Below are 16,066 nucleotides of genomic sequence, written 5' to 3'. Positions count from 1 at the left end.
TTACTACGTCAAGCCTCTTCTAACAATCAATCAAATACCAATATTCCCTTACTTTTGCCTCTCTTTTTCCAAATTAAGCCTTTTTCTCGATGTTCTTCCCGATACACAATGGTCCATAGGAATTATGACCAATTTAATTTGATCTTACTGATGCATTAATCTTTGGACATTCTTTATTTATGTCATGTAACAACGTAATTCGTTATACTATGTCTTGTGACAGTCGGTAACAAACAACTAGGCTTTGAACTAATTGTGTGCTGTTTGGTGTAAGTTTTATCTACTTGCTTATAGTTAATTAAAACGAAATTTCATCCAAAATTATTTGGAACTCATCATTCAAGGTGTCCATTATGTATGATACATATATGCAACGTGGAATAAACTAGAATTCTATTACATAAACAATATACATAATTTTATACATTAAAATTATCTAGGACATGAGAAGAAAACAACTCAACATGTACATTAAAACCGATATATATCAGCATATAGAAGGTGAATAATTACTTTACGAGGATTAATTGTTGCCGAGCTTCAATCCTAATTTCTTCCTTCATTCTTCTTATGAATTCTTCAAATTTCTTGTTCAGTTCCTCCGTGCTCAACTTACTCAATGGCTCATCATTTTCTTCTTCTTCTTCTTCTTCTTCTTCTTCTTCTACTACTACTTCTACGTCTTCCATTAAAAATCCATTCTCACGAGACTCGATTTCATTTTCTTCATAATTATTATAATCTGCCTCTACTATATTGTAAGTTCTACAACATTCTTCGTCTCCAAAACCACCTTCTTCCTTTGACGTTGCCTCTTTCTTATTATATTCCACGAGTACTGCCGAATTTGAGTTTTCAACGTTTAGAGACGTATTGAATTGTATCATCACTTTCTTATCTTCATGTATTACATGTTCATTTGATGTATTACATAGAGGTTCGGCTTCTAATTGCAATTCGTTCAAGAATCTATTTTCTTCTTCCTCCTCCTCCTTCTCCTTCTCCTCGCCCGAAGTCTTAGCAAGGAGCACCAAGAATATTCCATTGCATATCAAAAACACGTAGTTTTTGTCCGTGGCATGGCTTACAAGTTGGAAAGGAAATGCAGAATATGAGAATTTTAATGAATGGGTTAAGAAAGACAAGTTATAAGATGATGAGTAGGAAAATAGGAATGAAAATAAAGAAACTGAAACTAGTAGTTGAGTGAATATCTTGATAGGCTGAGATGCCAAGAATCTAGCCAAGCTTTGTAATAAGTTTTGGTATTTCATTTGTTTAGTTATTTTTATTTTTTCCTACGATCTTCTTGGCTTTCCTTAATTATTTGAAGGAGGGAGGAGGCCAAAGGGTAGGAAGAAACTAAGGTTATGTGCAAAGAAAATTGATAGAGGTTGGTGCCTTTTATAGGCATTTCAAAAAGAGTAACGCACTAGGTTGGTGTTTGACAAATTAAATAATGGAGTTAATATAATTTCATGTATGGTCATTCAGTCGGCTGTTTATTGTGTCAAATTCATAAAACTAATTATTGTTGCTGAGAAATAAATCATTTATACATATTGACAGAAAATAAAAGAACATCAGAAAATACTAAATTCAATCCGAAAGAACACATGCAAGTTACTATCACACGTATAAATTGTCATGTGAATAGTTATTTATTATCGACTGACCTTACATAATTTTCATATGGTTCCATCACTTAAAATGACAAAATATTTTACTTTTCGGTCCAATCTAACCTTCAAAGTTTTTTCACCATGTGGCATATCAATCATGCGGTTTTTCTTAAGTAGGTTGGAAAACGGGTTTTTTATTTTACTTTTTGAGTTGATACTATATGAATATTATGTAAGGTATTGAATTGAGCGGTGATAATCGGCTAAAAGTACATATATTATGATGACGATTGCCTCATATTTTAGAATAATAATAGTAATATTTCGAGTGCACTATGATGCTTTGAATCTAATTGTGGTGTTTACTTGTGTAGGAGTGATCGGAAAAAGAAGGGAGGAATAATGGTTCAGTGTCCTAGTCAGTGCCCAGCACCAACCATAGCACCGAATTTCAGTCCCATAGTCAGTACCTAGCACCCACTATAACACTGAATTTTAATGCCATAACAGTGCGGCGTGCCCAGCATATTTCGGAGGCCAACCTTTTCCTGTTTTGCCTGAACTTGGTTAAAATCTCTAGAACTTTTCCTACACCTATAAATAGTCCCTGAACACAATTTCATCTTTATTTTCTTCCGTCAAACTTAGTAATTTTAATATTTCTTTAGATGATTTATTGTTTGGCTAGCTACAATTTTTATGTGGAGCTAAACTTCTCGCTCTAGGGCTGTGGTTCTTTCATGATTATTGTTATTTGGATATTGATCTTGGTTTATTCATTATCATATTTGTTTATTTACTCAATTCGACATTTAATTATTTGATTGCTTGATCGCCAATTAAATACTATCTACGAATCTAGAATTGATCTCGAAAGTGGAAATTCTAGATTGCATATAGGATTGAGTAGAGCAAGTTCTTGAACCTGGGCATCGGGGTATGGATTCGTGGTTAGGATGAACATATACCTAATTACCTTGCTTGGTTGGTATACAGAAATTATAAATGCGTTCTTGCTAGCTAGTTCTAATTCCATAGACATATAGCCATTAGATTACCTTGTATAGGCGAGTAAGAACTCGACAGATTTTTATGAGCGATATTAACCCAGACAACCAATAAGCTAGATAATTAGTTAGTCCATTAAATTGAAGAATATAATAGGAATGTTAGATAGTCCATAACCTTAGATCGTTTTCATCACATTGATAGCATAAAAATTTGCTTTTCCTTTGTTCAGAGCTCATTATTTATTTTCTTTTTATTTTAATTAGACTAGAGTCATATACTTCTATGTTTAATTCTTGTTTAGATAGTTAGAATAGTCTAATTTACTTAATAGTTAATCACAATTTTTTCTGGGTTCGACATATGACTTTTGGCTGTATGACTATTCATAAAATTACGCATAAAAATTTACCATCCATCCATCCATGGGTGGCACCTTAGGATTGCCATGTGGAGGGAGGCAAACAACTGTGGGTTATACTCATCCATTCACTCAACTCTTGATGTGTTCATTTAGCTATAATTGAAATATTTTAGCTGTCCCACATTACCAAAGTGTGTATTGGTGAATCAAGCGACAGATTTGCTTTGTTTTATGGCTGAGGTTTTGAGTCGTTTGACCCTCTTTTTAAATTATTTTGCCTCCATGATTGAGCATCCGTATGTGTCAACTCAATCAATTGCACAAGGGAATTGAATACACCAAGCTACTGTATAACTTATCTAAAGATTAAAAAATAGAATACTTGTCCACTATGTTAATTACGACGATGAATGTTAGTTATAAGGTGTGTATTGTTTATTAGTTGTTAATTAGGTTACGTCATTGTTCTATCACTATTTTTCCAATGTCGTTGGAATATTTTGGGGTGATAGATTTTTCTTAAGTTTCTTTTAGAGTTAAAATCGTTAGTAGCTAACTCTTAGTTCCTCAGCTTGATTGATCGAACATGGCATGGGCGTAACAAGGGATTTACATTATGGACCTCGATACGGCCCTATGATGATTGTAGCATCATGTTGACAGCTGCCTGACATGGGCAGGTGTTGATGGGCATGGACTGTGGCACGACGGCATGTGGCTAAGTGGTCAAGGCATGACAATACCATGGCATTGGCGTGGCCCTGGCAAGGCAAATATAACGGGTAGCAGAAGCATATCAAAGACTGGAAAAACTAAGGCAAGCCAAGGCAGGGCGTGGGCAAGGTAGTATCATGGGCGAGCTGGACAAGCGGCAGTGGCAGATATGCGCGCAAAAGCATGCTGCAGGAAAGCTTGGCACAAAGACATGAGAGAGTTGGCCTTTGGCGCCAAAATTCGAAATGATGTGCCCATATGCCATGCACATGCAGGGCAGTTGGCCAGGTGGAGCAATTTCCTGTTTTTCAGCATTGTGGCTAAGTGGGGCTGTGGGAAATTGTCTTATTTGAAATTTGAAATTTAAAATCTCTTGTAGTTAGGGATGTCAACTGCTAGATTTTAGATAAGGTTAGAGCAAAAAACGGTTGTTTATATATTCTTAGATAGGCAGATTGTCAAGGCCGAGTATTGGCTGCCTTTGACTCCTTTTTGTAAGGTTGTGTTTATATGCTTCTTTATGGCATGAGTTTAAATAAAAAGTTGGGAAGAGATTCATGTAATTGTGTTTCATTTCTATATGCTGTCATAATCTAAGTGTTAGGCCAAAACGTGAGGGAAAAAGAAAGAGGGATGAGTCATTATTACGTGACTGTCGTGCAGTATCAATATGGAAAAAATTGATCCTGTAACAATCGGTATCATAGCAATGCCGGCAAGATCTTGGAATTATCATGGGGGAAAATGCAGAACTTCGTGAAAGTTTTCAGAAGTTGGAGGTGTTTGTGAGAATTACTGATGACCAGTAGATCTGGTTGATATTCTGATGCAGATCCATGGCATCAACACCGAACTTCAATACGTTCATGAGAGTGTTGATACCCAACTGGTGGAATTGTAGGCTTTCCAGGAAACTACCGTTGGGAAGTTGGAAAATTTGTTGAAGGAGAATAAGGATCTTAAGACGGAAATTCAAATCCTCCGATGGGCTGTTGCAAATGTGCCCCAAGAAGGTGAAGAACATTCCAAAATTAAGATTCCAGAACCAAAGGCATTTGATGGCATGGGAGGTGCCAAGGAACTGAAAAACTTCTTGTAGGACTTGGAGCATTATTTCTCTATTGCTCATGTCTCGAAGAAGGACAAACTTACCATGGCGGTGCGTTATTCCAGAGAAGATGTAGTGCTGTGGTGGCATACGAAAAATGCAGACGATGAAAGTACTGGCAGACCCAAGGTTGATACTTGGGAGAAACTTCGTGATGCGCTGAGGAAAAAGTTCTTGCCTAGCAACACGTCTTGGGTTGCTAGGGATCGCTTGAAGCAGTTGAGACAGACTAGTTCCATTCGGGACTATGTGAAAGATTTTTCATCTTTGTTGCTAGACATCCAAAACAGGTTGGATGAGGACATACTGCACAATTTCATTTTCGGAATGCAGGGTTAGACAAAAAACGAAATTTGTAGGCAGATGCATTGGTGGATTTTCGCTCAACGGGTCTAACTTCTGATCCTGTCTCTTCTTTTAAGACAAATAAAAAAGAGAAGAGTAAGGACTGGAGGCAGGACAGTCGAAATCAGGATGGAAATGACAAAGGCAAGGGCAAGATAATGCTTTTTTGTAAAAAACAAACAGGCCAACAGGTGGTGAAAAGGTTTGCTGGACATGCCAAAAACCTGGACATCATGCACGAAACTGTCCAAATCAAGGAAAGATTAATGATCTTCTTGCTGAAGAGGAGAAACAAGGGAAGGGACAAAACGTTGCTGCCTATGTAAATCTATTACGGCTGCTGAACACGTTGGCTTGTGTGACTATGGCGGATGATGAAGAAAATGCTGCCAAGGAAAAAATTGCATACATGAACGCTATGGGGGTGATTTGGCTGATGCTTATTCCACACTAATGTATGTGGATCTTAAAGTCAGAAACAAGAGTGTCGTGACAAAGGTTGATATCGGAGCCACGCACAACTTTGTTACTTCCAGAATTATTCAAGAGTATAGGCTGCAAGTGACAAAGTGTCCGACGAAGATGAAGGCGGTGAACTCAAAGGCACAACTTAGTTAAGGGGTGGCACTGGATGTCTTGAAGATATTGGGCCATTGGTCTGGAAAGTTCAACATAACTGTTGTGCCATTGGATGACTTCAATGTACTGTTGGGAATTGATTTTCTGAAGAAGAACAAAATCGCTCTAATTCCTCATTTGGATGGACTTATGTTCATGGGGGAGACAAACCCCGTCTTTGTGAAATTCGGCCCTATGGGGATTAAAGAAAAAATGCTGGGATTGCTGCTTTGATTTCTGCCATTGCATTTGAGAAAGGCTTGAAGAGGGGTGATGAGACTTACCTCGCTGCACTCATTGAAGTCAAGCGAGCTATGCGGATTGAGGTCCCCGATTGTGTTGCAGATTTGCTGAAGGAATTCAAAGATGTGATACCTCCAAAATTGCCAAGGGAGTTACCACTGAGGAGGGAGATTGATCACATGATTGAACTAATTTTTGCATCACGTGCATTTGACTTTGGGGACTCAACACAGGGGTTGGGTCCGTCTAGGACAGGTGTACCCAAAATAACAGTGCTACATGTTGTATTTCTTCAAGGGTAAAAGGGTCATTTGACGGACCAATGATAGTTGAGGGCAAATGAAAAAGAAAAAAAAAAGAAAAAAAAGGGCGAAGTGTAAAAATAAAGCAAGTAGGGCCCATTTATGTTTTTCTTTCATTTTTTTAAAAAGAAACTGACAAAATAATTGAAAAACACACAAAAAAAAAGATCTTGCAAATTTTCATCATTTTCCTAAAATCAAAAAAAAAAAAAGGAAAATCCAAAAAGAGTCTACATGTTTCATCATTTTTTCAAAAAAAAAATAAAAAACATATTTTATCTAAATTAGTCGTTTTTTATTTTCTCGCCTGTATCCAATCGGCCCGAACTATGCATACCTGATTCTCGTATTTCGGGGCGTGATACGTAGGCAACCCACATAGGGTCCGGTCTTCCTAGTGAAGTTTAGGTACTTGGCTTTGCGGGGTCTTATCCAAATCTTGCATTTTTAGCCACATATGTTAATTTTAGAAAAATAGTCACACCCATGTCTTGCATGTGTCTAGTAGGGAATGTTATTATCTCACATAGTGTTGGTTTGAGTTTTTTCATACAGGTGTGGATCTACTTACTGGAGTTTGAGCATGACTGACACCCCAGGACCATCCAATCAAGATCGCTTATTCAGAAGTTGCTTAAGAAGATTTTCATTTTTATTTTTTATGCTTTGAGTCTGTTTTTCTTTTTGTGTCATTTTTTACCTTCTAGTTTGTACAGTAATGTCGAGTTTTTTATTATTGTACTTTCTATTTTGTATTTGAAAAAGTGTGTTATAACTCAAAAATCCAAAAAAAGAGATTTTGCATTTTATATTTCTGTTAGAAGTGTTTTTAGAATACTAATTCTAGAAATGAAAAAAAAAAATTCCTTGGAGGTGGTTTTCCTTAGGAAATTAATATCTAGAGCTCAAAATAAAGTAAAAAATTCTTTTATATTTCCTTTAGTATATTAAGACTAAAAATTCAAAAAAAAAGAATTTTCTTTTAGTACCTCTTTAAAATTTTTCTTTAAGATAATGATTCCAAAAATTCAAAAAGATTTTCTTTTGAGGTTTTCCTTTGGGAAATTAATGAAAAATGACTTATTTTTTTATTTTTACTAGAACTCTAGGACACTGTACATAGAAGAAGAAAAAAATATACTTCATCTTGTGTTATCTTCAGAGTTTCTTCCTTAGGTTATCAAAAACTGAAATCCAAAAATTCTTTTTTTATCTTGTTCATTTCTCGTTTCGTAATCGTTTTTCAGGGGATATCAAATGAAAATTCAAAATATTTTTCTTTGTTTTTTTCTTTAGATTTCCTTCCTAAAAAAAGAATCAAAAAAAATATTTTTCTCTTCTAGAATTTTTTCCTTAATAAATTCCCTCCCATAGAGTATTTGTTTCAAAAACTAAATATATATATGCTCGTTAAGCTTGAGTTTAGAATAGATTATAGAACATTAAGTCTAAAAAAAGAGAGATTTTCTTCCTTTTTGTCGTTGGAGTAGTCATTAAGGTTAAAAAGAAAAAAGAAAAAGAGAATGTTAGTTTGTTTATTTTATTCCAGATCTTCCCGAACTACGCAAAGATCTGATTCATGTGGCTTCATGATACATATGCAACCTATATAGGGTTCGATCGAATTATTTTTTTTAAAAAAAAAAGAAGAAAAAAGAAAAAAAAAACAAAAAAAAATTAGAAAAACAAAAAAAAGAGATAAAATTATGGGATGTGAGAAATGAGAGGAAAGAAAAGAGTAATAATTAGAAAAAGAAGATGAAGGAAAATGAGCAAGCAAGTACTAGAAAAGCAAAGAAAAAAGAGGATTGAAATGAACAAATTGGGATGATGTCAACTGACCTTCGTACCCTCGAAGTCATTTTAGAACCGATAACTGTGACTAGGTGAATTGCACATAAAGTGAGATTATCTTATGTTAAATTCCCTAACGCTAACGTGATGACTTCATCTTCATAGCAGAAAGGTGGTTGGTTTGTGGTTCTTAAAGAGGTAATTTTCTCTAAAATATAAGGTCAAAAGGCAATGGCAAATGACAACAGAATTGAGTTGGTTGGTACTGGTGCCAAAAGCAATTGGTTGAATAGGGCAATGGGTTGGTTGAAGAAGTAAGGATGTTAAGACAACACATTGCGGACATGTATCAGGCTTGGATGACTGGGAAGGCACCACCTCCACCACCACCTAGCTTTTTAGATGCTACCCTTACCCAAACTCCGGCCACAGTGCCAGATGATCCTCCACACTCTCCAGATCCACCGCTTATCACAGCTTTCCCAACCACCCTAGTAGCTGCATCACTCATCCTCCAATTACCTCTCCCCAAAATTGCCCTCCTGTCATATCCACTATCCCCATGATCATAACTTCTCAACAATCTTCCCTTCATAGATCCGACAATGAACATCCACTCAAAGCCCATGATGCCCAATATTACCCCTCAAAGGTTGCCCATAAGGTTCCTGACTCATACAGGCAGAGCCCTAGGGATGAGCCTCATGTTGAAAATGAAAAGTTCACAGGAAAAGAAAGGCGAGATGAGATATCCAGGAAGCTAAAAGATATAGAACAGTCCTTAAGGAGCATGCAAGGGTTGGGAAATCAAATTAATATGTTCCCTGATGTTCATCTGCCCGCGGGGTTTAAAGTGCCAAAGTTTAATTTGTATGAGGGGCGTGGAGATCCGGTAGCCCATCTGAGGGGTTATTGTAGTGAAATGAGAAGTGTTGGCGGGAAAGACGAGTTGCTGATGGCTTATTGCAGTGAGAGCCTGACTGGGGCAGCTTTGGAATGACATACTCGTCAAGATGTCGGTAAGTGGCATGCATGGGATGACATGGCTCAAGATTTTGTGCAATACTTTCAGTACAATATAGACATCCTCCTAGACTGCTCCTCCCTATCTTAGATGGAAAAGAAACTCAAGGAAAATTTTAGTGAATTTTGGTTAAGATGGAACGAGCAAGTTGCTAGGGACAGTCCTCACATTGATAGAAAAGATGTTGCTGAGCCCCACCAACTGCAGGATCCAGTGGGCATTCTTGCTAAACGCTTTCAGCCTCAATACTGACCCCATGAACCTCCCCGAGCTCCACATAATCCACCCCAGTATTATCCTCCGAACAAAGTCCGACCATCTGTCCAACCATTGGGTCATTCCTCATGGCGAGCGCCAACACCGCATAATGAACTTTTGCCTTCACAGCATTTTCGAGCATCCAACAATCCTAGAAAACTGGGGCATGGAGGAAAACAAAGGCAAAAATATAATTTCACGCCCATTGGAGAATCCTACACAAACTTGTTTGAAAATTTAAAACATTCTGGCCTGATTGAGCCGCTCCTTGGCTATACGCCAGACCCATATGCAAAAGGATTTGATCCTACTGTACGGTGCATGTACCACTCTAATGTACAAGGGCATAGCATTGAAGATTGTCGTGATTTGAAAAGAGAAATAGAAAGAATGATTCAAGAAGGAATAATTGTGGTCCAAGGTAGTAATACCCCAAGTGTCACACGTAATCCTCTACAGGTACATGACAACATACAGATGGTTGGCAATGACAAAGGGTTGGTTGAAGGAGTCAAGGAATCACTTGGTGAAGTTAATAATATTTAAATTGGCAATGGTCTTGGTAATATTGATATGGAACTCAGTGGCTAAGATGCCGAGCTTGGTAATTGGAAAGACGCTCCTTTCTTGGCTAGCCAGGGAGGAGTCTTGGTAGTTCATTTTATTGTCATTTCTGTTGTCTGGGTTATTTCAGGGTTGTAATCCGGATATTGTCTAGTGACTCAAACCCTTCTATCCATTTTATTTTGCCTAGCTCCTTTAGTCGTAGTAACTCATTTAGCGCTATTTAGGTTTGTTCCAGGGTTGTACCCCAGTTTATTTTGCTTGTCTTGTTGTTCAAACCCTTTCACCGTCTGTCTAATGCAATTTTCTATTTTCTGTTATTTCTGGTCATTTTTGTTTAGTTCTCTTTTCCTTTTATAGTACTTTTCTGCTGAAACTAGTGATATGACATGCACGCATAATTCTAGGCCTGGTCTTAAAAGTTAGTTTAATCATGAAACAATGAAATAATTTTGAAGATGATCGGGGTACTTGAGGGAAATAAGTACAGATTTGCATATTTTGAGATCATTTAAAGCCCAAATTGGTGAAACTGGAGCAGATGGTTTGGGAAGTTAAGAAGATGACAAGAATTTGTTGCAAGAAAATGCGTCCCAGACAATTTGAAGCGAGCAGTTTTGAGTTCAAGTGCACCTCAAGTAACAAGATAAAGTCAAGGAAGTTTTCTCCGAATTGACAGGGGATATCCATTGTGAAAAGGGAATCACCCAACGAGGGTTCTGTACTTGACAAGGCGCTAAAGAAAAGTGGAAGGCATATCAGTAATATCAATACTGAAGCCGCAAAAGAAATATTGTGCATGATCTTCAATTTTCATTTCAAGTTGCATGTGTTGTACTTGGCATTTTCAGGGATTGGGAGGCCCCCTTTCAGCTACCCAAACACTTATACCATTTGATACACTTTTGAGCCTGTACTAATTTCTTTGTCCTCCCCTCTTTTGGAATCAAGTTAGAGTCATACGAAAAAAAAGAAGAAAAAAAAAAGTTTATGTCCCCATAGATTTATTTTAAAAGGTTCATTCCAAAAAGGAAAATTCAAAAAAAAAAAAGAAGAGAAAAATAAAGAAAAAAAAGGGGAAAAGAAAAAAAAAAGAGAAGAAAAATAAAGAAAAGAAAAGAAAAAGAAAAATAGCAACAACAAAACGTACATTTGTGAACTACGTTCGACTCGATTCTTATCACCACAAGATACGTAAGCAGCCTCACGGTTCGGTCGTACCAAATAAAATATTTCATAATTCCACGAAGTCGAGAGTGGGCAGAAATTCTAGCTCAAAAAGAAAAGAATCAAATTCTCTTGTTTCAAAGTTTTAGATTGGATTCCAAAGTTGTAAATAAATTAACCCTTTGTCTTAGTTTTAATTTGAGCCTTCATGCCTTTCTTTCTTTCGAACCCTGTCCAAAAGCCACATTACAATCTAAAAAAGACCTCCCAGATGATCTTTGAGAGTGTAGAGCTAGACATGCCAGGAGCATATGGTGTTTTTACCATGGTTGATGTCTTGCCATCTGCAGAGTCGGAGGAAATAAGAAGGAAAGAACAATGAGTGAGTTTTATTGGTGAAAACCTGCACAGGCACCGTAAGGCAATGGAAAGCTGAGAAAAATTAAAAAATGAGAGAGTTTTACTGGTGAAAACTTGCACAGGCACCATAAGATGACGATGACTTGAGAGAAAGAACAAAATGAGAGAGGCTTGATGGTGAAAACCCTTCGGGCACTACAAGTCGAATGAGGATCGTGAATCCGAGTGGAAAATCGGAGCATTGAAGCCCAGTTTCATGGTTTAGGGGTATAACAAGAGTTGAACATCAGACTTGCTTGACAGATTAGGCCACAGTTGCATGTCATGATCATTAGAGTTGATATCCACATCTAATAAGTTTCTACTTTGTAGTTTTCTTGTTAGGAATCATCTCTTTCTATTGTCCTTTACTCTATTTCTTTGTCTTGTTTACTTCCTCTTCATGAGCTTGTTTGGTAAGAACAAGTGATAAATGACTTCAAAATTTGCCACTAGCTTGCCAATTGCACAAAACGGGATCTGGCTAGCATATCAAAGTGGCGTAAGTCAGGAAAGAACAGCGTGTGCACTAAGTTGGTAACAATCAACGTGCTTTCGGATTCATGTGAAATACAAAGGTTTGGTATATGTCAATTCATGAACAATGCAATAGATCGAGGATGTTGGGTGAACAGATTAAAGGTATTTTTTGTGATAAGGTTGACAGAGAAAGTGGTTAACCAATGACAAGCAAGGTCCTCCAAGCGGAAATCAAAGTTATCATGGGAAGTGAAGGAGCAATCGCCCTCAAAGTCAAGGCCACAAACCAACCACCATATTTATAAACTCGCAAGTTTTCTTTATTTGAAACATGAATGAAAATTGTGTCCAAATTAAAGCTTGGAAGTTTGAATTTTTTTCAAGCGTCATGCCCAAATTTTGTCAGCACAAAGGCGGTTTGAGAAGGGGAAAGAAAAAATTTGTTCGATCTACAGGAACCCTCCATGAGGAAAAGCATGGTTCAGGGGCAATGAATTTTGTTCGTTCTGCAGAGATCCTCCAAGAAGAAAGCATGGCTCAGGTAAGTTCATTCTCAGCCTTTTTGGACCCTCCTGGATAACGGGATTTAATTTAAAATTTCCATGACCCTCCTGGATAATGGGATTTAATTTAAAGTTCTCAAGACCCTCCTGGATAATGGGCTTTAGTTAAATTTTAAGACCTTCATAGTTAACAAGATTTAGTGTAAGTTCTACCTTTAGGAAACGTAGTTTAGCATTAAAGTTTTCACTCTTAAGATGAGATTTAATTTGAAATTTTCAGGACCCTCCTGGATAATGGGATGTAGTTTTAAGTTTTTAAGACCTTCATAGATAATAATATTTAGCATAAGTTTTACCTTTAGGAAATAGAATTTAGCTTTGAAGTTGTCACTCTTAAGATGAGATTTAATTTTAAATTTTCAGGACCCTCCTGGATAATGGGATCTAGCTTTTAAATTCTTTGAGATTTTCTGGTAATATGATTCAATTAACACTCATAGATGTGCCCAACTACCAAACTAGGGCAGGAAAATTTCGTTTGTTTTGTCTGTTTTGTTGAAGTCAGGCACCCACCTGGAGAATAAGGGAAGGCAGCACGAGTTTCGGGAATGGAAAGCAGTTCAGGCCCAAGCAATCAGGCACCCACCTAGAGAAACAAGGGAAGACAGTTCAAATAAAAGCAGTTTCAAGAAGAGGATAATTCGGGTTCGGCAATCAGGCACCCACCTGGAGAACAAAGGGAAAGCAGCAGTTTCAGAGGAATCAGTTTGAGTTGGAAATTAGACACCCACCTGAAGAACAAAGGGGAGATAGTTCAAGTGTTAGTAATTAGGCGCCCACTTGGAAAACAAAGGGAAAGCAACAATGTTCAAATGAAGACAACAATCACGAGCCCACCTAGAGAACAAAGGGAAATAGTTCAAGTCTCAAGGAAAAGCAGTTCAAGTGTTGGAAATCAGGAGCCCACCTGGAGAACAAAGGGAAAGTAGTTCAAGTGTTTGAAATCAGGAGCCCACCTGGAGAACAAAAGGAAAGCAGTTCAAGTGTTGGTAATTAGGAGCCCACCTGGAGAACAAAGGAAAAACAAGTCAAGTGTTGGTAATCAGGAGCCCACCTGGAGAACAAAGGGAAGCAGTTCAAGTTTCGAGGAAAAACAGTGTAAATGTTGGGAAGCAGGAGCCCACCTGGAGAACAAAAGGAAAACAACAATGTTCAAAGGAAGACGGTTCAAGTTCAGCAATCATGCGCCCATCTGGAAAACAAAAGGAAAACAAGTCAAGTTTCGGAGGAAAGGAAGATAATTCAAATGTTGGAAATCAGGAGCCCACCTGGAGAATAAAGGGAAAGCAGCAATGTTCAAAGGAAGATGGTTCAAGTTCAGCAATCAGGCACCCACCTGAAAAACAAAGGGAAAATAATTCAAGTTTCAGAGGGAAGGAATACAATTAAATGTTGGTAATCAGGCACCCACCTGGAGGACAAGGAGAAGGTAGTCCAAGTTTCGAAGGAAGACAATTCGAGTATCGGCAATTAGGCATCCACCTGGAGAATAAGGGAATTCACTTCAGAATGCAATTCAAGTCAGCAACAAAAGAAGCTCGCGACAAGAATGCGGGTCAATAGTCCGAGATGACCAACAAAAGTAGTCTCAATCCAGAATAAAAAAGAGGGGAAACAGAAAAAAAGAAAAGTGAATCCAAAATACAGAAGCAGAGAAAGATGTCAACTGCTCAAGACATGGTTGAAGTCACAAGCACCACATGTCCGATCTTGATTCGGAAAGCTGAAGAAGAGCGAGCTAGCAACTACAACTAACAAGCGTCAAGATTCAAATCTAGAGTCTGCATGAAGAGCCATTCAAGATTCAAGATCAAGATTCAGAAAACTTATAGATAGGAATCTTGTAACTCATAGTTGACATGCTTAGCTAGTCCTTTTCATTTCTTCATTTTTGATAACAGGACCGCGGACCGGAACCTTGACGGAACGATACCTCGACCGACTCTACCTCGACATAATCCATCATCTTACTCACTTCTAAACTACATGTGGCCTGATTCCTTTATAGCCAAGGATATGTAGGCAGCTCAGATACCAAGGGCTCGGTCACATTCTCCTTTGTTTTAGCTTTTGGTCTCTTTAAATAAGGGTCGGGTCAAAAAACTTGTCTAGTCGTTCTTTGTCTGAAAACTCTTCGCGTTTCCAGTCAAAGAGGGACAGCTATAGACATGTGATTTTTGACTGTCCCCAAGATTTTTTATATTTTAGCGTGCAAATATTGAATTTAGGCCTAATATCGTTATTTCAACTAATTTTGACTCTTTCACTTTATTTTATTACAAGAAAATGAAAATTACAAAAAGATGGTTTCATTAATGTTTTGTAGTCATTTTTAATCGTGAAAAAAAACCAAAATAGTTTTGTTTTAATGGTCGGTCTTATTTTAATAGCTATTTTACTTAACTAGGATTAATTAGTAAATAAGGTCTTATTTTTTATTTACGGTGAAAGAATAAAACTTGGGCTCGAGCAACCCATTTTTAGGCCTATGATTTGGACCTAACCCATAATTACCAAGCCCATAATTCCTAGGCACATACCCCTTAACCTAAAAAACCCTACAAAAACTAACCTAGACCTATATAGGCATACAAGACCAAATGCCAAAGAGGCCAAAGAGACTAAAATGAGAAATCAGCCATTTTCTCTAGATAAAGAGGACCTAATTTTCCTAGACCCCTAAGACCTAGGCACTGAAGACTAGAATCCTCCGTTCTTCAAAACATACATGACCCCCCCCCCCCCCCATCATCATCATCATCTTCTGGACAAAATAAAAAAGCAACGATTAAACTCAAAACACACACACACGAACCCTAACCAGCGACCTTCTTCTGGCTTCTCCTTGATGCTAAGGTAGGCATTTTGCCCTTTTATCTACTGTAAATTCGAAGGAGGAGTTTGGTTAGAGTGGAAGTTTTACAATCGATCAAGTGGTAGAAACAGTAAGAGATCGAAAATCATCTCTAGTTTCTCTGTAATATTAAACTCTGTCGATTATCGTTGGAACGTTGAGACGCATTTTAGCTAACTTAGATCGAATTCAAGGTTCCGTCCACCGAGTTTCGATTCCAGGTTCTGATCGCAGCTCACTTTTCTAGTCAGCTGCTAGCATTAGAAAATTTGCTTCTGATGAGGTCCATTCCTTAACATTGCTTAATTAATTTTCACTGTTATTCCTTGGATGTTTTGAGATTTAAATGAAAATTTTGTTGATTTATGCTTTCCTAATTGTGTGGTTATGTCGTTCGGATTAAGGAAGTTGGATTACTATTCTATGTAATTGCTTCTCTTATTAAAACTCTTGTTTGAAAGTACCATGGTTTCAGTGATATGTTAGTTTAGTAGAAGATAAAATGGGGTAAAAACATAGATGTATTTTGGATTTGAAATGACATTTTGTAGGGAAGCTGACTGAAGAATTGATGTCACTCGGTGAGACAGTATCTTTAATTTGGTATTTGGTTGTGTGCTTCTTATTTTCTATATTCTT

General features: G+C 37.4%; 1 protein-coding gene across 1 annotated transcript; it reads right to left on the bottom strand.

Annotated features, from left to right (window-relative positions):
* Positions 1 to 400: 400 nt before the first annotated feature.
* On the bottom strand, positions 401 to 1,360 carry LOC104216292 (uncharacterized). The gene has a single exon (XM_009766321.2). It carries the CDS (start codon positions 1,272 to 1,274, stop codon positions 510 to 512), a length of 765 nt encoding a protein of 254 aa, XP_009764623.1. The 5' UTR covers positions 1,275 to 1,360; the 3' UTR covers positions 401 to 509.
* Between the last annotated feature and the right edge of the window lie 14,706 nt (positions 1,361 to 16,066).

This window comes from Nicotiana sylvestris, chromosome 7 (assembly GCF_000393655.2).
Source record: "Nicotiana sylvestris chromosome 7, ASM39365v2, whole genome shotgun sequence".
In the NCBI taxonomy this organism is placed as follows: domain Eukaryota; kingdom Viridiplantae; phylum Streptophyta; class Magnoliopsida; order Solanales; family Solanaceae; genus Nicotiana; species Nicotiana sylvestris.
Note: the sequence above shows the minus strand (reverse complement) of the source record. Positions and strands in the feature narration are given on the sequence as shown.